At 56.6% G+C, this 23,610-nt stretch overlaps 1 protein-coding gene across 1 annotated transcript in view; it reads left to right on the forward strand.

The window, feature by feature from the left end:
• The first annotated feature begins 10,644 nt into the window (after nucleotides 1-10,644).
• HS6ST1 (heparan sulfate 6-O-sulfotransferase 1) overlaps nucleotides 10,645-23,610 on the forward strand; it is a 39,765-nt gene continuing 26,799 nt past the window's right edge. The window contains exon 1 of the mRNA XM_043487709.1: nucleotides 10,645-11,503. Within this exon, the coding sequence (XP_043343644.1) occupies nucleotides 10,977-11,503 (527 nt within the window). The 5' untranslated portion in view covers nucleotides 10,645-10,976. The remainder of the gene's footprint in view (nucleotides 11,504-23,610) is intronic.

Genomic DNA, 23,610 nt, shown 5'->3' on the forward strand with positions numbered 1-23,610 from the left:
ATTATTTTCTGAGTGGCACTGTTTTATACAAATATCTAGTTTGTTTCAGCATCATGTTTAATGTTTTCCTTTCCCCTTTCCTGGAGAAGGAAATGGCAACCCACTCCAGTACTCTTGCCTGGAAAATTCCATGGACGGAGGAGCCTGGTAGCCTACAGTCCATGGGGTCGCAAAGAGTCGGACACGACTGAGCGACTTCATTGCACTTTCACCTTTCCCCTTAGAATTAATTTAGCTCCTTGATAAAGAATCAGTTGAAAGACAAAGGCATTTGCCCTCCTATGTTCACTGTAGCACTATTCACGACAGCCGAGATATGGAAACAGCCTAAATATCCATCCACAGATGAATGGATAAAGAAAATGTGCTTCACATATAAAATAGAATGTTACTCAACCTTCAAAGAGAAGAAAATCCTGTCACTTGTGACAATATATATGAACCTGGAGGACATGATGCTAAGTGAAATAAGCCAGACACATAAACATAAATATTGTATGGGCTCACTTATATGTGTTGTATTCTTTTAAAAATCCAAACTCATAGTACCAGAAAGTGAAATAGTGAATTCTAAGGTCTGGGGCATGGAGAAAAGGAGCAAATTTTTTAAAAAATCAATTGACCATATTAGGTAGGCATATTTCCCAGCTCTCTGTTCTGTTCCATGGATCCATCCGTCTGTCCTTATGGCATCCTATACCACCTTGATGACTGCAGCTCAGTTGGAAGTTCTAAAACCAAGTATGCACCTCTTTCATGTTACTTGTTTACAAGATATTTTGGCTCATCTATATCCTTTACTTTTTCACATAAAGTTTAAAATCAGCTTTCTTCAAAATGACTGCATAGAATTTTGTTTGGTATTGTGTTGAGCCCATAAACCAATTCGAAGAAAACTGGCATCTTCTTGATACTGTAAACTCTGATCCATGAACATGATGTATCTCTCCATTAACTTGGCCCTTATTTAATTTCTCTCAACAACGTTTGTGCAGTTTTCACTATGAAGGTCTCGTTCATCTTTCATCAGATTTATTCACAGGTATCTTAATGTTAATTTTGAGCATTTTTAATCTCACTTTTGTAGTTTTAGTATGCCTCCTTTATAAGATTGAAGACATTCTATTTGTAGCTAGCAGAGATTTTTTTTATAATGAATATATGTTTAATTTTACCACATTTTTTCTGCATTTTTAAAAATAATGATACATTGGTTATCCTTTAGTCATTTAGCTTTCTTTATTCATCACTTTATGGTGGTGAGTTACATTGATCTGTTTTGTAATTAATATTAAAGGGATATAGTTCTTTATCCCTGACATAAACCCCACTTGATCATTATATGGTATTCTTTCTAGCATTGCTGATGTCTTGCTAATATTCTGCTAAGAATTTTTACGTATATGTTTATGAAGGATATTAGTCTAATTATAATTTTTGGTCAAGTTTCAGTATCAGGGTCAAGCTGGCCTTATAAAATGATTTGAGACACATTCCCTCTTCCTTTATTTTCTCCAAAGAGTTTTGTCAGATTGACAGTGCTTCCACAAATATTTGATAGAATTTTCTGAAGAAGCCATTGGGCCTAGAGCTTTCTTTGTAGAAGTTTTTAATTATAAGTTTAATGTCTATGATAGACATAGGGTTGTTTAGACTTTCTATTCTTGTGTGTTTCAGTAATTTGCAGTTTTCAAGGAATTTGTCAGGTTCATCTAAGTTGTTGAATTTCCTGGCATAATGTTGTTCATAATATTCTCTCATTATCACTTTAATATTTATATGATCTTGGATGAAAAGGTTTTTTATTTTTGTTTTTGGTTTTTTTTTTATTTCAGTATTTAATGATGTTCAATGACTGGGTAACTTGCAAAAGAAAAAAATATATGACCAAAAAGAATGAAAACGGCTCATTGTAAATAGTACTTGAACAAATACAAATTAAAACAGTGAGATACCATTTATCACCTATCAACCTACTACAGTCTGAAAATAATGAGTCCTTCATTTAATAAAGTATGTCATTGTTCTTTAATAAATATCTCACCTGGCCACTCACTGTCAGGGACCTCCCCCCGACTCTCCTCCTGGTGCCGCCTAGCTCACCTGTGATTTCAGCGGCATCACCAGTCTTCCGGGGGCAGGATAAGCCCATCCAGGCTCCTTACATTCCCAGTCTCGGGGCAGGAAACGCCCAGGTCCCTTCCTCCATCACATGGGGTTTGTGTGCAGCCCTGCCCCTGTGCTGCCCTCCAGTCCCGGGTCTCACACTAGCTTCCCCTCCCCTTCCGCCTTCCAGAATTCCCCTTAGGTGGCTTCCTCTGCTTTTCCAGGGTTTGTGGCTGTACTTGGCAGGAAGCAGTGGGAAGAAACAGCCCAGATCAGAAGTTGAAGCATTGCTTTTGATTTCTCCATCTGCTCCAATCTGCTTGACAGCTCCACGCCAGGGTTACAGCAGAGAACACCTGATTTAGCCCCATCCGGTCATTCTAGTCTGAGCCAATCATTGTTAAGTCTTTATTTTAAATTTTACCTCTTGTTTTCGAAAAGTAGAAATTCACATGGAAGTAGAGAGCATAGTATAATGAACCTGCACCTGCTCATCAGTCAGCAACATCTACAGATAGCAGCCCACACCCATCATGTTTCATAGGCACCCCCTCTCCACAGAAGCATCTTCCAGCATTTAAAAGCAAATTCCATAAGTCATTCAAATTGTATCTCTCATCATACTGTGACCCTCAAACCCTCCCTTTGGACAACCTGATCTCTACTTGCATGGCTCAAGTTAATTCTTTCAGAATTCTGAATTCTTAGGAGTCTAGGAGGGCCCAGAGCAAGAGAGCACATGAGATGCACAGGAAGTGGGCTAGCTGCTGGAGTGGATCTGGCCACTGTCCTGCAAGGGAAGGCTCTGGAGCACCCCACATGCATGGTCATGGGCCTTGCTGCAGCCCCAGACCTGCCTGTCACCAAAATAGCCTGGCCCCAGTTGGCCCATGGGCAGCCACCCTGCTCTGGGATACAGTCAAGTTCAATATCCCTAGAAGGGGCACCAGAAGCGTCTGGGCCCCCTCTCAGCCACAAAGAAACCAAAGGCTCCTTGGGAAAACCAATTCTACCCCGTTGGGGCCTGCCGCTATCAGCATGGGCTGCCTTGCAGAGCAGACTACCCGACTGAGCAGCTCCGAGGCGACAGGGCCCTCACAGACACCTCGGTGTTCACAAACACCTACTTCATCTTGAAATGTTAAAGATAAAAGATTTAGAACATCTGTGTCTCTCAGTGAAGTTTGCCTTTTAAGCCAACTTGTTTGTTGTTTAGTCACTAAGTCGTGTCCTACTCTCTCGCGACCCCAAGGATTGTAGCCGCTCTGTCCTTGGGATTTCCCAGGCAAGAATACTGGAGTGGGTTGCCATTTCCTTCTCCATCAAGCCAGCTGGCCAGGTGCAAAGTCAGAAAGCCTCATTTTGGAGTTCTGACGCCCAAACTGCCCAAGACAAGAGGATGCCTCCAGCAAAAGAGAGCAATGTCAGGACCACAGGATGCAAATGAGATGGGTGTATTAACATATTCAAAACATCTCATTCCCATGAGGACGTGATGGAGGCTGTGTGAGGGAAACAAGAGCCCGGAGGTGGAACATGGAAGTCCCAAACCCTGCCAAGCCAGGGAGAGCTGAGTCAGCCCAGGGGGAGGGGAAGGCTTGACCCCAACCCAGAACCAAGTTCCTGAATTCTCCCAGGGCTGGCAGCCCAGAAGTGGGAAAGTGACAGGACCCTTAGCCACAGTTCTCACCAGGAAGGGAACAGTGCAACCTTGGCCAAGTACTTACACTGGTTCAGCCTCAACTTTCCCATCTGTGATGGGACCCTCTCTGCCAGGGCACAATGATGCCCATAGGACAGCTGAGAGAACTGAATAAGATAATGTCCAGAGGAAGCCAGCACATGAGAGGAGCTGGTGGTCTGTATTCAATGGAGTGTTTACCTGGATCGTTAGCCCTTGATGTATGTTAGTTCACTTATTCCTTACAACAATCCTATGAAGTAATCTAGGCTCAGAGAGGTTAAGAAACCTGCCCTGGGTCACACAGTTGGTTGGGCAGAGCCAGGAAGTGAACATAGCACTCTGATTCCTAGAAGCCCCACTTTATATGGCAGAGGTGGAGACCCTCCTCCTTGGGATCCCAGCCCAGGGGGCCTCAAGGGACCAGCCTGAGGAAGGAAGGAGTGTCCCAAGCCTTGGTCACCCAAAAGCCAAAAGTCCCACGAGGAGGCTCTTACCCAGCCCCAGGGCAGCCAGGGTGTGCAGGCAGCCCCCTACCCCGGGCATCCTCATCTGATGGGCAGCCTCTCCCTGTCTTGCAGAGAAAGCCCTCGGTTCCCTGCCTGCCTCCTCCTCTAGCTGGCCTGGCGGCCTTGGCCTGGCCTCCCCGAGTCTCACTTTCCTCACCTGCAGAGATGGCGGCAACAGCCAGACTTGCCTGAAAAGTTGCTGTGTGTGCTGACGGATTCCACGAGAAGCTGCCTGAGAGGCTGGTCGGGCTGGTTCTGGGCACAGAAGCAGGCTGACCACCTGGGGCCAGCGGGTCTGTGCTGTACTTGACAGGCTCTGCTGCCTGCTTGAGCCAGAAGCAGACCCCTCTCCTGACCACCCGCTGCATGCAGCCACCGCTGGGCCTTGTCCACAGCCCAGGCCTCAGCCATGCGGGTGTCCCAGTTCATCCCACCCACAATGGGGGGTGCCCCCTGGCAGCCACAGAGTTGAAGTTGATGCTGTGGCCAGGGAAGAACGTCCTCAAGCCTCTTGTGGTGCCCAGAGGGTTGTCACCTGCCTCCTCCTCGATGCTCAGAACCCCTCGGCCAGGGACCAGTTAGGCCTGGGTCACAAAACACTCCTCTGTAGAGGAAGGGGTTAAAGAAGGGAAGAGAGAAAAATGAATGGCAAGAACATTCCCATCTGGAGAGACAGGTGGTCACTGCAGAGCAGGGAGCAGGCACTGTGGCCAGTCAGGTCCCAGCTGCTGGCTCTGGGGAAGAGAGGGGCCATGCCTCCCAGGGTCCAGTCTCCAGGACAGGCCAGCCCCCTCCCCACAGGCCACTGGGGCAGGCCGCCCACACAAGCAGCAGCCCAGGGCCCCTCTCTGCCACCCTGCCCTCTCCATAAAGCTGCCGGCATCCCCACTTCTGTGTTCGCACCCCAGCTCAAAGCCCCACTAACGGCCCTGGGCCTGTCAGGGAGAGAAGCTGCCATTAGAAAAATCAACCAAATGTCACACCAACCTGAATCTATCAGGAGGGTGAATGTTAAATAACTGCCTAAAGTAACAGAAGAATCTGTTAAAAAAAAAAATCAAGCAGAGTCAAGGGGAGCAGGCTATTATCTGCAGGAAGGACAGCTGAGGCAGAAGTGGGAAACACACCCCCACGAGGCCCCCAGAAGTCAGTGGAGGGGCACACGCTAAGTGAGAGGTGACCGGCTGTGCTGGAGACAGAGACGCGAGCTGGTTAGGAGCCTCGCATGGAGGGGAGGATGCTGACCACACCCCCCAGCTTTGTGAGGCATGGGGGGGGGGGAGCTGGAGAGACCCTCCCTCACCCACCACCCTGTGCCCTGGCCCCCGTGTCCTGGGGGCTGCCCCCCATCTGTTCCATGTTGCCCTCAAAAGGGCCGCTGTCCCCCCAGGGGATAGTCACTGCCCTTCCAGGCGGCTCCCCCGACACCAGCTAGGCCAGGGCCCCTTCTGGGCAGAAAAAAAAATCATATGAATCTGGAATGAGGTCCCATTTGGAGCTGGACACACCAACAGACACTTCTCATGTCTCTCTTCCTTTGCCCCGGAATTTCCAAAGGTGTGTCCCTCTATGAGAAGTTTCCACATAGAAGAAAGGGAACAGTACCCTGAGGATAACATGGTGCCCATCCACGCCTCCCCAAGCTGGCTGGACCTGACCCTGACTGCTTCAAGCACTGCCCTGACGACACACGGAGGCAGGCGGAGGAAGGCCCACCCGGGCCCGTCCTGTGGGCCCGCTGGGGAGGGAGACTCAGAAATGGGTCTCAGGCCGGGTGGGTCCCTGCCGCCCCGCGGCCCCCATCAGTCCCCTCTGCACAGCAGGGACCAGGCAGAGGAGCAGGCCACGCTCCCAGGTGTGAGCTGCCCGCAGCCCTGACCCCGGCAGGAGCTGCAGGAGAGTCACTCACACCCATCTCCCCCAGGGCCACAGCCAGTTCACAAACTTCAGCTTTCAGAGGCACGGAGAGGATGTGGACTAACTCATTTTCATCTCAGAACGGTATTTGCAGAGTCCTGCTTGTCAGGGTCTGCTCTGTCCTCCAGACACTGGCCACTGAGCGCTAAGGATACAGAGAGAGAGTGCGCTCTCGGCGCCCCTCCCCCGGACCTGACAGGCCCCAAGGCTTCCAAAGTTCAGGCAGAGGTGGGGAGTGCCCTTCAACCCCTAACCCTGTTTTGGGATAAAGGGAAGCGGGTACTGCGCAGAACCTGCAGTGCCAGCCAGCCCTGGACAAGGGGACAGCCCTGCGGTGTAAGGGGCAGGTGAGAAGGCTCCTGGAGGAGGAGGCCTTAGACAGGCAGCTAGGACTCCCCAGACAGGTGGAGAGGTTAGATGGCGCCAAGACTGGAGGCACAGACGGAGCAAGCAGAGCGGGGACCCCCGCAAAGAGAGGCCTCCATAGAAGGAAGGCTAAACCAGAGTGGCCGTGAGTCGCCCAACTCAGCCTCCTGGGGCCCCCACCCACCCAGGTCCCACTGGGGTCAGGACAGGCGTCTCGCGTCCCCCCAGGTGGGGTCAATCGCAGCTACGCCGATTCCACCTTGATCCAGGGTCGGCTTTAAAAGTTTGTCCCCAGACAAACCCCTCTCTCTCCGCCTCTCCGTGGGAAGTGCGGCCATCCCCGGAGAAGGGTCTGAGGACAGAGGCGGGTTGCCTTCCTCCACTCCAGAAACAACAATAGGCGACCGGCCGAAACAGAAGGAGGGAATCAAGTGTGGAAAATCCCCCAGTCCCGCAATGTCAATGCTGGGCACACGGCGGGCAGGCGGGCGGGCGGCCGCGGTGCTGCCCCCACGCGCCCTTCGGTGGAACTACAAGCCCGGGAGAGAGGGGCGCCGTAGATTGATCTCCTGGTTCTCAGACTCTGAGGACGCGCGGCAGGGAGGGAGGGAAAGCTTGCGTTTGGATTCCTAAGGCTATTTTAAGGCTCAGAGGAAATTACATTTTATTCCTAAAGCCTGAATCGTCTTACTTCTCGCACTTCCCCAAAGCAGACGTACAGTGACTGTTTTTATTTGATCATCACATCCTACCATTAGCCATGTTCTTTCCCCTTTCTTCCACATTAAGCCAGAAATCATACATTAAAGACTTTATGAAGTGAATATTCAGAGGACAAAGAAAGTCACGGACAGGAGGGCGGCGACTGCTTTTCCCTGAACTCTGAAAATACTCAACGCTGGGCGCTGCCTCCAGCGAACTATCAGCCCTCCTTATACTCATACCCGATCTTAGAACGATGGGGAGTCTTGGCTACCAAGTTGATCAAGGTGGAGACAAAGGAAGCAGGGTGAGGAGGCTCCACTGAGCGCCAGGCGCCTGGTGATGCCGTGCCCTCGCAAGAAACACACACTGGCCTTTGGCGTGCCAGTTTCTGCCAGTTTGTCAGAGGATGAGAGTGAAGGTTGATGAGGCTTAGGCTGGGGAGAGGGAAAGTCTGGATTCCATCCCTTCCCGAAGGTCCATTGAGTCACTGAAGCAACTTGACTCTGCTCGTGGCTCCTCTGACTCAACTCTGAGATGGAGAAACTCACCTACAGCCATGGGATCTCATAATGTGTGTGCAGCACTTAAAGGGGATAACTAAGTAAAATCCTATGGGCGTCTCGGAAGAGTTTCTTCCCCGCTAAGAGAATTTCTATAAGGAAAGTGCTTCTAAGCTAAATATGGGGTTCCCTATGACCATTCCGGCAGAAACAAGCTGGATTAAACAGCTTCCCTGTTGTTTAATCACTCAGTCTGACTCCTTGTAACTCCATGCACTGTAGCCTGCCAGGCTCCTCTGTCCATGGGATTTCCCAGCAAGAATACTGGAGTGGGTTGCCATTTCCTTCTCTAGAGGATCTTCCTGACCCAGGGATCAAACTCATGTCTCCTGCTTGGCAGGCAGACTCTTTACCACTGAGCCACCAGCGAGGCCCCCAGCTTCCCTAGGGGAGCTGCTAATCCGTGGTCAGGCAGCTCTGGGCACGGCGACCACCCACTGGGGACCCTGTACTGGGACTCTGTACCCTCTCTGGGCCTCAGTTTCTCCATTGGAACAATCAGATTGTCACAAGATGAGGCCACAAGCCAAGCACAGATGGTTTGGGTGGCCTCTCGGTAACAGTCCAGGTTTCTTGTGAACATTCTGGACCACGTTCCCATGTGGCATCAGAGATCATCACGAGGAGCTGAGGAGTGGTCCTTCTGGACCTCTCTCTGTGCCCCACTCCAGCCTTGGCCCCTGACCTCAGGAGCTGAGTGGAGTGCAGGGGTGAGTAAGGGCCAGACAGGCCAGGATCAGAATCCCAGCACTGCTGACTTCACAAGAAAGGAGCTCAGCCAGGCCTGGGGGACATCTGGGGTCTCCACAGGGGACCTAGACACCCAGGGCTGAGGGGGCGGGGTGCCTGAGGGGGAGGCTTTTGCTCAGGTTTTGTTCACCCTGCTCTCATAGATGAGGAAGAGAGACCACCGGCCACCCATGTGATCTTGGCCAACATCTTCACCTCTCGGACCTCAGTTTTCTCTTCTGTAAAATGTGTGTCATGGTATTCTCTGCAGACTTGCTGATGGGATCAGAAATGACACATCTACAGTGATGGGTAACCGGTAGTTCTGGATAAAGAGCAGCCTTAATCACTATTCACCGCATGATAGAGTGTTGGCATCTGGGGAAGGACACTGTTGGGCTGACCCAGGGCAGCTCTGCCCTCCAGCTCTGGACTGCTGCCTCCAGGGTTGTGCAGGAAGACTCCTTGGGCCTCAGGCCAAAACGGTGTCACATGACTGCAGATAGGCAGGTGGCTCCAGGTTCACCACTGTGCCAGCCTCCACTCCTGGCAAGAATGAATCCTCGCTGGAGAAGTCTGACCAGTCCACCCACAGGTCTCTGGGACCAGGTAGTTTTAAAGTAGCCACAGAAGGGGCAGGGATTTTGAGGCCCTAGGTCACACTGGGGACTGGCCACCCCACCACACTCCCAGTGGGCCCTAGGTCACCCTGTATTATATTCAGGGTGCTGCATCAGAGTAGATGTGCCTTCAGCACTTCTGAAAATAGCATGCTCCCCTCTTAGTCGGATTTTGGGGTCCGGTGGTTGGTTTTCCAGTTCTCTGGGTTTGCTTCCAGAAAGGATTTCTGGTGTGATTTTATATTTTAATATTTCCAACAGTTTAGTTGAAATATGATTGACACAATAAACCCTCACAAACCCTCTTCAGGACCCACATCACAGAAATCAGGGAAGGCCCTGGCAGAGGTTAATGCGGACATTTGAACCCAGGCCTGACAGCCGGAATCACTCTGAGACCACTGGACCTGAGTCCGGACACTAGCACCCGCCCTCAGCGAGGCAAGGGCAGAGATTCTCAGCAGGTCATTTCACAACCTGGCCCACTTCCTGTTCCATGGAGACGCCAGAGCGTCTGAGACCAGTCAGGACCAGGCTGTGTGGTTCCGGGGCAAGCGCAGGGTGTGTGGCTCGGGGCCCAAGCTGGAAGGCGTGGGGGCAGGCTGGGCTAAACGGGAGACAGGCCCGCGGCGGCGGTGGGGCACCACCACGGACAGGAAAGGCCGCCAGACCCTCTGACCCATGGACCAAAGCCAGAAGTTGAAATGTTTTTGTGGACGCTCACAATTTTAAATATTGGCTCAACTTTTTATAACTTTCTCATTGAGATTACAATTAAACTAGGAGGAAAAAATGCACGTTGGCTAAAGAACGAAAGATTGCATAAGGCTGGCCCGAAGTCTTCCGCGGACACTTCAGCATCTCTCCGCGAGGGGCTCCGGGTCAAGGTCCCAAAGCCAGGGTGCTGGGGATAGAGGAGGAAGGTCGACTGCCGTCGTGAACCCCAGGCTCCCCGCCCCCCACCTTCCCTTTTTCCCTTGCGACCCGCGCCCCGCCCCACCGCCCCCAGATCCCACCAAGTCCATCCAGCCCTCGACCCCTCGCGTCTGGAACTTCAGAGCGCCCGGCTTGCAAAGTCAAGGCGTTTCCTCCCGTGAAGCGAGAAGGGGGACCCAGTCCCCAAAGGAACCCGTCGCCGCGAGCCCCAGTCCCCCCACCCCCCCCCACCCCAGAAGGGCCATCTGCGCCCCGCTACACGTTTCTCCAGTCACTCGCCACGCCTCTGCGGACATCGACCCGTTCCCAGTCCTCGCTACCCGCCTAGGAGGGGCCTCGATAAGGCCAGAGACCCGCGTCCGAGCTCCGAGTCCGACCCTTGCAGCCCCGGGTCTCTGGGGGCGGGGCCGAGGATCAACTCGGGCGGCGACGGCAAGAGGCGCGGCGGGGGCGGGCCGGGGGCGGGCCTGGGCGGGGCGGCGGCGGACTGCGGAGACGCGGCGGCGCGCGGGGCGGCGCAGAGCGTTCTGGCCGAGGCGCGGAGCGGAGGCGAGGGGCTGGCGTGGGGCGGGCGTGGGGCCGCAGGGGGCGCGAGCCGGGGCAGGGCCGGAGCGGAGCCGGAGCCCAGCCGGAGTCGGGCCGGAGGGCGGGGGCCGGACGGAGAGCAGCCATGGCGCCGCGAAGGGCCGGGGCGCGCGCCGCTGCGGGCGGCCTGGGCGCCGAGTAGCCGGGCCGGGCCGGAGCGCGGGCGGCGGCGGCGGCGGCGGCGGCGGCAGAGCAGCTGCGCCCGCGCCCCCCGCCCTCCAGGCCCCGCGCCCCGCGCCCGGGCCGCTGGCGATGGTGACACATGCGGCGGCGGCGCGCCGGCGGCAGGACCATGGTTGAGCGCGCCAGCAAGTTCGTGCTGGTGGTGGCGGGCTCGGCGTGCTTCATGTTCATCCTCTACCAGTACGCGAGCCCGGGCTTGAGCCTGGGCGCGCCCGGCGGCCGCGCGCCGCCAGACGACCTGGATCTCTTCCCCACGCCCGACCCGCACTACGAGAAGAAGTACTACTTCCCGGTGCGCGAGCTGGAGCGCTCGCTGCAGTTCGACATGAAGGGCGACGACGTGATCGTCTTCCTGCACATCCAGAAAACGGGCGGCACCACCTTTGGCCGCCACCTCGTGCAGAACGTGCGCCTGGAGGTGCCCTGCGACTGCCGGCCAGGCCAGAAGAAGTGCACCTGCTACCGGCCCAACCGCCGCGAGACCTGGCTGTTCTCCCGTTTCTCCACGGGCTGGAGCTGTGGGCTGCACGCCGACTGGACCGAGCTCACTAACTGCGTGCCCGGCGTGCTGGACCGCCGCGACCCTGCCACGCTGCGCACGCCCAGGTGAGCGCCCACCGAAGGGCCGGGGCGGCGGGGTGCCGGCTCGCGGCCGCTTCCCCGAGCCAGGCCCCCGCCGGGCGGTCCTGGGCCCGCCCTTCGCTCCCTGCCCTCCACTCCTGCCCTCGCGGGGCTGCCACTCGCTGCAGCCTTCTGGACCGCCTCCTTACCGCAGGGCGCCCGAGTCCGCAGTCCGTCTGCCGCGGCCCGCTGTGGTCCCCGCGCTCGAATGCCCCCTCTCACCTCGTGTTCGGCACCTCTTTACTTTTCCCGACCAGCCGCCGGGTCGCGCGGCGTCTGGGCTTCCCGGGGTCACCGCCCCCTGCCCACGGGCTGTCTCCTGTCATGCCTCAGCTCTGCGTCCAGGCTGGCCTGTGTCGTCGGGCGGGATAGCAGGTTTCTGTGCGCGTGTAGCCCACCTGGCTTCCCCGCGCGGCTCTCGCGCCGAAATCGAAAGTGAGAGGAGTAAGGGGCCTCTTACCCTGCACCTGCTGGGAGCCCCCCGGCCCGCCAGCCTACCTTGAGAGGGCTGGGGAGGGGGCTGGCTCTGCCGTGCCCAAGTGTGCAGGTAGAACAAAGGCCCGAGTGTCACCTGGGGCTGGAGGCGGGGAGGAAGCAGCGCTGCCCGCCCCGCCCCTGCGAGTTGGGCCCTGACTAGGGGCCGACTCGCCCTGAAAGAGGAGCAGAAGCAGGCCAAGGGCAGGCTGGGGGGAGCTGAGCTGGCTGGAGGCACCTGGGCACCCAGACACCTTCCCTGAGCGATTGGGAACACAGGGCTGTCCTGTAGCGGGGACAGCTTTCAGGGGAAGCACATTTTAGCCAGAAACACCCTCCCTCCCCATGGTGCAGGGTTTCCAAGTGTTAAAGTTGGGTCTCTTTTTTTCCGGTTTGCGTTCATGCCTTGTGGGGCCTTCTCACAGACGTTTAGACTGGGAAGGGCCAGGCGGGAGGTCTTCTTGCCTGCCTTTTGTTTATGTGCCTTAAGATTGTGTTCATGGGAAGGCTGGGCTTCGGGAGCTGTGTGACCTGAGTAGGTGTTTATCAGCATTCCTGGGTTGAAGGTGCAAGGTCTTGGGTGTGTTTGGAAGGTGAAGGTTTGGTATCTGGCCAGCTCTGGATTCCCTGCTCGACTCTTCGTCCTTCTCCTGTAGTGTTTCCTAGACTGTCAGAGTTGGGGGGAAGGGAAGGGGTCTTCCCACTTTCCCTTGGCTGTCCCCACACCAACAGCAGCTCCCAGCTTGAGAAGTGTCCTGCTGGGTCATTTAAGGCTACGTCAATTAACTGGTCAGCCTGTCTGGGGTCCTTAAAGCACTGATGCCTGCCCAGCACTTGGTCTGATCTGTAAAGGTGCACTTCCTGGCCTTGTACCACCTCCTTGCCCCCCTCTGCTTCCCAGGGTCCATCCACTCTGTGCTAGATTGAGGCGAGCACAGGGCTTGCTCACCTGCCCATCCATCCTTCTGTTCACCAGGACCATCGGCCCCCAGAACTGGACACTGAGCAGCCCAAATAGGCCTGGGTAGGCACTTCTCACCCTGGAGAAGGGAATGGCTACTCACTCCAGTATTTTTGCCTGGACAATTCCATGGACAGAAGAGCCTGATGGGCTATATTCCGTGAGGTCAGAGTCGGACATTACTGAGCAATCAACACACACACACACACACACAGGCACCTCTCTGCCTGTAGCAGTGAGGGTGGGAGTCAGAAGGGTCCCATCTGCCAGAAGGAATTAGCTAGGGAGAGCCCTGGAGGGGAGAGTGTGCTGGCCTCCCTTTGGGCCCTGTCGAGAGGCTTGAGTCAAGCTTGCGCTGCAGACGTATCCCTCAGCCCTAATTTGCCACCAGGACGCTTTCCTATAGCCCCGTCTTCTGAGGCTAATGTTCTCTTTGGGTCTTCAGGGGTGAAAGGCCCCAGGTCTCTCTTCTCCAGAGCCTGTCCACCAGAGCAACAGGCCCAGCCACCCCACAGACAGGAGTGGGGGAAGTGGAGAAGCCAACTAGAGTCTCCAGGTGCTGCAGGAGGGACGGATGCCCAGCACCCCCTCCTCCAGGTGGACGTGAGGAGCAGGAATGGAAGACTCCATGCACGGTTGGCCTGCTGCCCGCCACACTGGGAAGTTGCTGAGCTCAGCAGCTTCCGGCCGCCGTGGAGGAGGGCTTTCCAGGGTCCGTGCGCCCGCCCTCTGCTGTCTGCTCTAGGAGTGGGCCGTGCCTCCAGGCCAGTGATGGAGCCTTGCCGGCGTTCTTTGTCACTCTCTCCCACCTCTCCCTTCAGTTCTGGTCCAGGCGCTAGGTAGATGGCTTTCTTAAGAAGCTTCCTGGAGCAGCCAGGGAGATCTCTGCTTTGTGTGTTTACAAGCCAGCTCCCCCAGTCTGGGGCTGGGCCAGAGTGCTCGGGGGTCAGGGTGTGGCTCCCTCATCTGCCCAGGGACCCAGCACCCAGAAGGGCGGTGGCAGTGCCCAGCTTTCAAGGGGTGCCTTGGTGTTGAGTGGTGCCTGGTTTCAGGAGGCTCAGCTGCCACCCTCACCTCCTTCCTGCCCTCGCAACAGCCCTGTGCTTGGAATGACCACCTGACTGGTGGCCTGAGGAGTGACAGGGCACTTTGGGGTCTGGCCCTGGGCAAGAGCCCTTTTTCCTCCTCTAGTCCCTAGAGCCAAGCACTTCGCACTGGGCCCGGTGGGGGGGTTAGGGGTGGGGTGGAGGGTGGCCAGAGGTCTCATTGCTGTGAGGTGTGCTTTTAGAAGCTCTCCCCGAGCCTCTCCCGGTTCCTGGTGCCGGGGTCTGCAGTGCTTTGGGGCCTGTGGTGCAGGGAAGTGAGGGTTTTCACTGCCCCCACGCCTCGTTGCCTGGGTGCCTCTGAGCCGGACATGCGTCGAGGTGTCAAATGGAGATGGATGGGATTCCAGCACTTCACTGGAGTATGGTTTGGCACGTCCAGCATCTGTGAGTGCTTCCTGACTTGGCAGAGAGGGACAGGTGTGGGTACAAAGCATTGGCAGCTCCCTCTTTGGTCTTGTGTCCATGGTGGGAGCTGCCACGCCTGCTGGCATCTGCCAGGAGTGTTTGTAAGGCCCCCAGGGAGGACTGGCCTCAGAGAGGTGTGGCTGTCCGTGGCAGCAGGCTGGTGGCTAAGCGCTGCCAAGGCCCACTTCGGTTAGAGCATCTCAGCACCCCTGGCTCCCATGTCACCTTGTAGGGTCAGGACGGTGCTCCTAAGGGCCAGAATGACCCCAGTTCCTCTTCCAGAGGAGATGGAAGAGGAGCCACGGTCGGCATCCTGCCTGAGTAGCCCTGGCCATGTCCCTACAATTGGGTAGGTTTCATTTGGAGCCACAGAGGGCATTTGGGACCCAAGTGTGGCTTCTGGGCCACCTTCACAGGATCCTTTCTGCAGTAGGACGCGCCGCCCCCCCCCGGACCGGGAGCCCCTGGTTGAGCTCCCCCCACCCTCAGTGCTCCCCAGCAGTGCTGTGCTTCCGGGCAGGAAGGAGGCGTCTAAGCGTCAGTGCCTCAGCCTCGTTGTGCCCGCTCACACTGCCTCCACCGTCCCAGAGTCCTCTCTGGGTTCAGAGATCTTCTGGTGCCGGCAGCTAAATCTGCTGCCCTCTGCCCAGCACACCCTCCTCCCTGCCACTATTCTGCTGGCTCTGCCTCCCCCTCCAGCCTCAGTTCTGCTGCCCCTTCCTCCAAGAAGCCTTCCCTGGCTGCGCCGTTGTTGCCTTAGGTGCCCTTGGCCACTCTCCATCTGCCATCCTGGCATGTCCATGGCCTTTTGACACCGGCCAGAGGCCAGATCGGTGCTGCCCAGTCTGACAAAAAGAAAGTTCACCGCCTGGTCCTGCAGCCTCTCCGGGAGCTGCACTTAGCCTGCCCTTCCCCCATGTGTCCTCTAGTGAGGCAGGTTCAAGGAGTCAGCCTTGAGTGCACTGCTGTTCCCAGAGAACCTCTAGCCCCAAACAGGCTAGCTGGGGGCATTTCTGTGGCACCTGACAGTCCGCAGCTTGCCTTCGCAATCATAGTCTTAGTGCACTCAAACAACAAAGTCTGCATCTGCTTGCAGGGGGGCAGGTGTCACCCAAAGCACGTGGCAGGGACTGGTGAGCAGGGCCTGGCCCCCCGAGAGAATCACCCAGACTGGTCTTGGGTTGAGACAAAAGGAATCTAAGGTCAAGAAACTCAGAGCTAGATTTTCCTCGGAAAAAAAAGAAACCCCTTCTTTTTAAGCAAATGTGTAAGACAAACTTTTAAATGACTTTCTGGCAATCATTTTAAATAGTGCCTGGCTTGCGAAGTCATCAGGCTCTACGACTCCTATTGTCACGGAAGCACCATAGAGCATGTAGGACCAGGGTTTTCTATTCTCCCAGCTACTTCCCTTACAAAATCCTGAGTGGTGCAGAGTGGGCTGGGCACAGGCTGGGGGTCTTATTTGCCCCCCGGTCAGAGACCGTCCCAGTGGGCACAGCCCTGGGGCCCCGGGACTGGTGAAGCCCCTGGTCTTTGTGGAGTCAGGATTTCTTTCTCGGTGGCAGGACTGAGAAGTTTGCTGTTGCCCTTGGAGAGTGGCAGGCCATCAGTTGGAGCATGGTCTCGTCATCCTTAGCTTCCCTGTTGGCTCAGACAGTTAAAAGTCTGCCTGCAATGCAGGAGACCCTATATGTCAGGAAGATCCCCTGGATAAGGAAATGGCAACCCACTCCAGTATTCTTGCCTGGAAAATCCCACATTCTCTCATTTTTTTGTTCTTTTTATAAAGTAATGATTATGGTAGAAAATCAAGAGGAAAGTATAAAAAAGGAAAATGACTATTATCTATGCATGTGTGTGTGCTGTCATGTCCGACTCTTTGCGACCCCATGGACTATAGCCTGCCAGGCTCCTCTGCCCATGTAATATTCCAGGCAAGAATACTGGAGTGGGTTGCCATTCACTTCTCCAGGGGATCTTTGCAACCCAGGGATTATAGCTGCAGTCTCCTGCTTGTCAGGCTGATTCTGTACCACTGAGCCACCTGGGAAGCCCATTCTCTATGCATACCTATTGTTTTTATTATAATTAAAACCATAGTGTGAATTGTCTGTAGACATTATTCCGTGTCGTTAAAAACTTAGTGATTTATTGGCTGCAGCTGACTCACCTCTGGGTGCACCATGCTTGCTTCTCTGGGGCTGAGTGCGCAGATTTCCCATTTCTGGCTCCCGTAAGTCATGCTGCGGTGGACACACCTGTCCATAAAATAAAATATCTTGCATAGCCCTGATTTCCTTTGGAATTTCCTAGGAGTGGAATTTCTGAGTTGAATGGCGCAAATGTTTAAATGGTCTCAATGTATATGTTAAATAACTTCTCAGAAAGTCTATACCTTGTAGCCACGAATGGTATTTGAGTGCCCTGCCCGTCTCATTGGTATTAAATATGTTCTGGGTTTAAAGAGTTGACTTTCTTAAATGACTAAACTGTACCTGGTTTTTATTGAGAAGTCCTGCCTGATAAGTGTACCCTTGAGGGCGGTGCATCACTTTGGAGGTGGAGGCTGTGGACAGGGTGTGCCTAGCCACCCGAAATGCCTGTCCATACAGTCACAGATGTCTGCATTTCACCCCTGTCCAGAGCAACGTTGCAGCTTTCTGCCACGTAGGGCTGAAGGGGAGGGTGATGGGCCGTGAGGGCCCAAGTCTGGGAAGCCAGGGTCAGCAGATGGATGGGTATAGACGAGACATTGGCTCTTGTCCCCTGAGTGTTCAGTGGGTACTTGGAACGGGGGAGCTGGGTCATCTTGTTTAGCTCCCCCAGCTCCCACAAAGCAAGTGCATAACAGTTGTCCCCATACTCCCCACAAGGAAGTCAAGACCCAGGAGAGTTAGGGAGCTGGCGTCCCAATGTCTGTCTGTTCTGAGACCTGTGTGCCCTGCACACCCCCCTCCCATGGTGCCCCCACCCGGAAAGACTAACTGCGGTGAGAACCACTGCCCGCTATCGCGCATCCCACCCAGGCAGAAGGTGTGGGCTCCCCAGACCCTGGGCGGACACGGGCAGTTTACTGTGCAGATCTGGGCCGTCGGTTTATCAGAGGACATCTGGCAGCCTTGACTTGTGTGGTAGCAAGGCAGGAATCAGGCCACATCCTCCTGTCTCTGGCGGGCAGCGCAGGGGCATCTGCTGGGGGCATCAGCGCTGCTGGCAGCTGAGACCAGGAACAGCGCAGGGGCTCCCAGCCCAGTGAAGCCAGTGTTCCACCCCCTCTCCTAGGTGACCAGGTCCTCCTCGGGTGGTCCTGGGCCTGCAGCTGCCAGCCCCACCCCAGCCCAGCTGGAAGGGCCATGGGATTCAGGCCAGGACCTGATTCAGCTGGCCTGTGGGGTGGACAGGACGGGAAGGGGCTGTGGGCCCTCCTGACCATGTGGTCTCCCTGGAGGGGATTTACAGCACAGAGACCCACCTCGTGGCCGCCCACTCTCCTCTCTGGGGGCCTGTCCTTTGGCCTCACTGGCCAGCGCTCACAGGCAGAAGGCACATTTGCAGGGTTTCCACCTCTCAAGACTCTTACTCCTGACTCTTCCAGAGCTCAGTCTGCTCTTTCTCTTGTTGTTACGTTTTTGCTATCAGTTTGATTTGTCTTATTTTTTGGTGGGGGGGTTGGGGAGTGGTATTTGGACCTTTTTTCTGCATAACAGGAAGAAATTTCTCCTGATCACAAAAATAGGAACGTGAGTGGTGGCAGCAGGTAGTGTGACCTGCAGTGTCTGAGGGGTTTAGAGGAGGCACCTCTGCACGGGGCTTTGCAGAAGGGTCCCTAGGAGCACCGACCAAAGCAGTGCTCTCGAACCAAGGTTACTCGTATTGTCTGCGACCTGCAGGCAGTCACAGGAGCAGATGGTAACAAAAGAGGGCGCTGGGGACAGGCAGGCAGTGTGCATGGAGAAGGGCCCTGTCACGTCTGGCTGTGGGATATGCGGCCTGACCTCTTCCTCCCTGGTAAAGTGTCCTCTTCCTGGTGTGGCATTTTCCCGAGTCCCCAGCTTACAGGGCCTGTTATTTTGGAAAAGTGTTATGTGAACATACCCACACCACTGCTCCCGGACTGCCCCTCCCCACCCACCCAGGTGGGTACCATTGGAGGATGTCAGGGTCAGCAGGTGGGCCCAGGGAGGAGGCATTCAGCCCCTGGGGAGCACACATGTCCTGTCCCAGCCTCAGTGTGGACCCGGGGCCTGTTTTCCTTGATGGGAATGCAGAAACTACCCCGGGCAGCCCTGCGCTCCCACCACCATCAACAGCCCCCAGCCAGGCTCCCAGCTGGCTCTGGGTGCGGGGAGGTTTGCTGAGGCCGTGCAGCTCCCCAGCTGGCCAGTGGCCTTTCCTGCGATGCTGCCCTTGTGCTTCTCTCTTGAGGCTCCCCCAGAACAGCTGGACCATTTGGAGGCCCTGTCCCTACCCCAGCCGTTGGCCTGTTCAGTCACTGTTCAGTCAGCTGTTCGGCCAGCTACCCAGGGTCCGGAGCCTCAGCTCACCAGGGCTGCCTGCAGGGACTGACACACCCCAAGATCTGCAAGGCCGCCCTCTGTGTGCCCCGGGGCTCAGGCTCCACGGCCTAAGGTACGTGGGGACTCGGCCCTCGGGTTCCTTTCAGGAAGCCCAGCCCATAGCTCCGGGCCCCAACAGCCCAGACTGGGACCCAGAGGAGGAGAGAGGAGCCCCAGGATCCTCTCTAACCTTGTGCCTGGAGCTGGTGGGTCTCGTGGGCACAGAGAAACAACCGTCTGAGGGTCAGCTTCCCCATCTCTAGGATGGGGATGGGGAGCTTATCATTTGAGTCTGTAGAGGAGCCAGTAGCCGGTGGCCCATGAGCCCTGGGCCTCCCCGCCCCAGGTTCTGTGTGTCCTGTTGAAGCCACGGCCACTGGTAACCCCACAGAATTCTTCAGTCCAGGGATGCATGCAAACCTCAGCGCCCAGGAGCAAGGTCCAGGCCCTCAGTTGTGCAGGGGGCCTTCAGCGCCTTCCCACAGCCCAAGTGTGGAAGGGGGATGGGCCTGGGGCCCCATGGGAGCATCCGGCTGTGTGTGAGTCCCCTCTGAGCAGCACAGTAGCCTCTTTTATGTGGGGAACTTTAAAAGGCCCCAGGGGGCCAGGGGCGGGGGATCAAGCAAATCAGTAATTGTCTGGAAATGTGTTAATTGTAACTAAAAAAATAAAAACTCTGGAGTTAACAGTTTATAAAGCTGTAGAGTTGAAGCGGGTCAGTGGTATGGGAGACGCACACTGCCCATTGGTCACAGGCAGGAGCTGGGCCCCCGGCCTCTCTGCTGGCCAGGCCCCTGCACAGAAGTCTGTGCTGGCCCCAGCGCACCAGGTGGACACGACCTGAGTCAGACCAGTCTGGGCTCCACATCTGGCCCTGCTCCGCACCTAGATCCTCATGCCGCTCTGAGCATCATTTTCTTGACCCGCCTAGTGGAGCCGTGGAGGACTCAGTGGAGTGTGCTGTTCCCCAGCAGGCTATCAGCTCCATCAGCTTATCTCTGCCCTCCGGGAGAAAGAAGGACAGAGGTCACCCCTGGGCCGCCCACCAGTGGGGGAGCAGGAGCAGCCGGTGGCCAGGCCCTGCCTCCAGCGGGGAACTCCAGCTCCATGCCAGGGGTGGTGGCAGAGCAAGCCTGGGGCCAGGCTTGGAGCCACAGCAGCTAGGGTGAGTGCCTGGTTCTGCCACCTGCCAGCTCTGTGGCTTCTCTGCCTTGATTTTCCCATCTGTAACATGGGTCTGCCGACAGTGCCTGCCTCATAGGTAAGAACTTGGAACTGTGCCTATTGCTGGGGACTCTGTTATTTTTTACAAGAGGCTACAGCATATCCCTTCTCTCTGGGGACAGGAAAGAGCCCTTCAGAAGCGGCCAGGAACTTGGCTCCTGTCCCCGCTCTGAGTTGGTCAGCTTAGGGGCCAGCTGCTAAAGTCTGGGCAGTTATCTGGGCTGTCCGCAGGCACCAGTGGGCTTCTAACAGGATGACCTGGGGTGTGCTGTGTCTGCCATGGGGGTCTCCTGCCTACCCAGGCTGTGACGTTGGGGACCTCCCTGCATGTGACCGCTTACCAAAAGGGTTTGTTCGCTCCCTGGATCACCGGAAAGCCTCTGCCTGCCTGTAGTCATGGCTGTGGGGACAGTGCAGGTTAGGCCTGGGGTCTGGGTGGGCAGCAGCTTTCCAGCCTGCCCCCCTGAAAGCCTAGAGACCCAGCCAGGAAGAGCTCAGTGGAGAGGGCAGGGAGGGGCAGAAAGGCCAGGTGGGTCCCCCGGTCTTGCCCCGCAGGAAGCCAGGGGTGCAGGGATCCGCCCTCATCTCTGGCCCTGGCCTGCGGACATCACCAGGGGTGGAGCGGCAGGCTCATGTGTCCCGGGGTGACCCCCGCGAGCCATGCCCCCGCCTCTGCCCTCCGCCACACTGCCATCTGCTTCGAGTCCCACCTGTGCCCTCCCGTACACGCGCGCTCACTGTGGACACGGTCCTGTGGAGAGCACCCTCACCACTGCCGTTCCACACTGTCTAGACCTGTGTCAGACTGCGCTCGACCTTCTGCTCGCTCCCGTCGCTTGGCCTGGTGCATGAGGCTTATCTGTGTGGCTCCGTGACCTGCGTGTGTAGCTCACATGTCCTTTTCCTTCTGCTTTGTCCCAAGATCAGATGGGAGACGTGTTTCGCAGGCCAGGTGACAGTGACCGGACTTCCCCACCCTCCGTGTCCCCGGAAGTGAAGCCAGGGAAGGCAGGCCACCCGCGGCTCTGCTGGACATGGCCAGCGCCCTCCAGACGAGCTCCGCTGACACACCACCCCACTTCCTACCCTAGCCGTGCCTGAGGCCCCCACCACTTGGCTTGTGAGGTGTTGCCATTTCTGCCAAACCAGTGAGATGGTCCTCTGTGGTCTTAGCACACATTTCTTTTCCTGTGACAGGCAAGATGGGCATCCTCTCATGTGGTTACTGGCCACGGAGGTTCCCTCCAGATGCTCACCTACTCACAGCTTTGGGCTGTATCTCCCTGAGAGGTGGCTTGTCCCTTTGTGTGTCCTAGTACGAAGTTCTGTGCGTGCTGTGCTTGGCGGGCAGCTCCCCCTGACCGTTCTGCTACTGCCTGTGGGTCTGGGCATTTGGTTTACTGGTGCCTGGACCCGGTGGGGCCCAGTGGACCAGACGTGTCCTTGTCCTTGTGCCGATGGCCCCACGTACACCTGCCGGAATGGGAGGGGCATGTACCTGCTGACCTGGGAACTCCTCTGGGACCCCTTTGTGGTAGGGACCCAGCCAGAGGCTCGGAAGGGTGAGTGAGTAGACAGGTGGCCGGCTGATCATCCCCCCTGCAGCAGGGAGGCCCCGGGACCCTCATCTGAGTCCGTCCTCAGCAGCACCCAGAGCAGCAGCTGCACAAGCCCAGAAAGCCAAACAGGCGGTCTTCCTGCCGTATCTCACCCCCATCACCTCTGCTTTGTGAGGTCCCAGTGAGAACAGGCTAGAAGAAGGATCCTGCAGCCAAAACCAGAACCTGGAGCCCAGTGCTCTGAAGCCATGGCACCTCCCTTCCCCTGCTGATGGAAATATGGGCAGGGCTTTCCCAGAGGACTGACCTCAGCAGCCCCCAGCCTACTATACCTCCAGCCAGGTGCCTGGTCCCCCCATCTGCAGCAGCCACACCCCAGGACTTAACCCCTGCATGACCCTTCTCTAGAACAGCTTCCCACATCCTCCTGGAAAGGCACTTGGGGCAGGGCAGCCTTGGCATGCAACCCCTAACTTGGCCCCCGCCTGGGCTACCTCCCACACCGTTCATGTAAGAGTTAGCTCCAGGGCTCACAGCAGGCGTTTGTGGCCCGTGGGCAGTGGGCGAGCATCTCCCCTCGGAGTTACGAGCTTGAAAGGCTCACATGTAAATATTTACCTCCCTGGAGCATCGGTGTCCTTGGAAAACGAGGACCTGTACCCACGGAGGTTTTGTGTTTGCGTCACTGCTACAGGAGGTGGGCTCAGCTGTCTCACTGTCTCAAAGCAGTGAGAGTCTCCTCCAAGTCCTGGGTGAAGTAGGATCCTCGGGGATCCTACTCACAGGAGGAAGTCCTCCAGCCAGACCGTGGTCGGGGAGGCAGGGGCTGGGGAAAGCCCCGATTCCTGTGCTCCCCGCTTATACAGGGTGCTGTGTACATTCTGGGAGTGGGGTGAGCAGGTGTCCTTGCCCAGGGATGCAGTCTGGGGACAGACAGTGGCTGTGTCAGCAGTCAGCCTGGGTGCCAGGCCTGCCTCACTCCCACCCTACCATTAGGCCCTCACCTTGCAGATGAGGAAACCAAGGTACCAAGAGCCTAAAGGGCTCGTCACCCATGGTCACACGTCACAGGGCTGGGACTCACACTTGGCCTGTGGCCCTTAACGTCTCCCCAGTGGCAGGGAGAGGGGAGGGTCCCCCAGAGGGGAGAGCCAGGCATCAGCCAGGCATACAGGGCTCAGACTCACCACACTGCCTGCCTGTCATGGAGGGAGACGTAGCTGCTTTGAGGGTGGGCTTTCTCCGCAGCCCAAGATGGTACAGGGTCCTGGGGGGAGACCCCTGGTGACTTCTGACCCCCCTCCTCTGGCCCAGCTGGGCGAGTAGCCGCCCTCCGGAAGCAGCTGAGCCATGAGGTCTGATGCGTTGCTCCCCAAAGGAGAGAATGGAGGCAGGTGGAACGCATGGGCTCCAGGGGGTTGGAGGTTTCTGATGTCACCTGTGAGGGGGGGCCCTGCCAGGCAACTACACAGTGTGGGAGCACAGTTCTCGCCTGCCTGGGGCACCACAGCCTCACCTGTCCAGCCTCCCAGCCTGGCCATTCTGGAGTCCTCTTCCCCCAGTCGCTGTAGCCCCCCAGCCTCTGTCCCAAAGGAGAGGCTGCAGCTTGGGCACAGCCCCCCGCCCCCCATTCCCTTAGCGAGCAGGTCGGCAGGCAGGCAGCGTGCTCCCCTCAGACGAGCCCAGACAGAAGGCTGCTTGTTGGCCCCCGGTCTGAACCCTGCAGAAGTTCAAGGCCCACTGCGTCCTGCTTTCAGACCATCCCTCAGTCAGGAAGCCCAGGCCTGAAAGGAGAGGTCTGTCC

Source organism: Cervus canadensis, chromosome 15 (assembly GCF_019320065.1).
Source record: "Cervus canadensis isolate Bull #8, Minnesota chromosome 15, ASM1932006v1, whole genome shotgun sequence".
Taxonomy (NCBI): domain Eukaryota; kingdom Metazoa; phylum Chordata; class Mammalia; order Artiodactyla; family Cervidae; genus Cervus; species Cervus canadensis.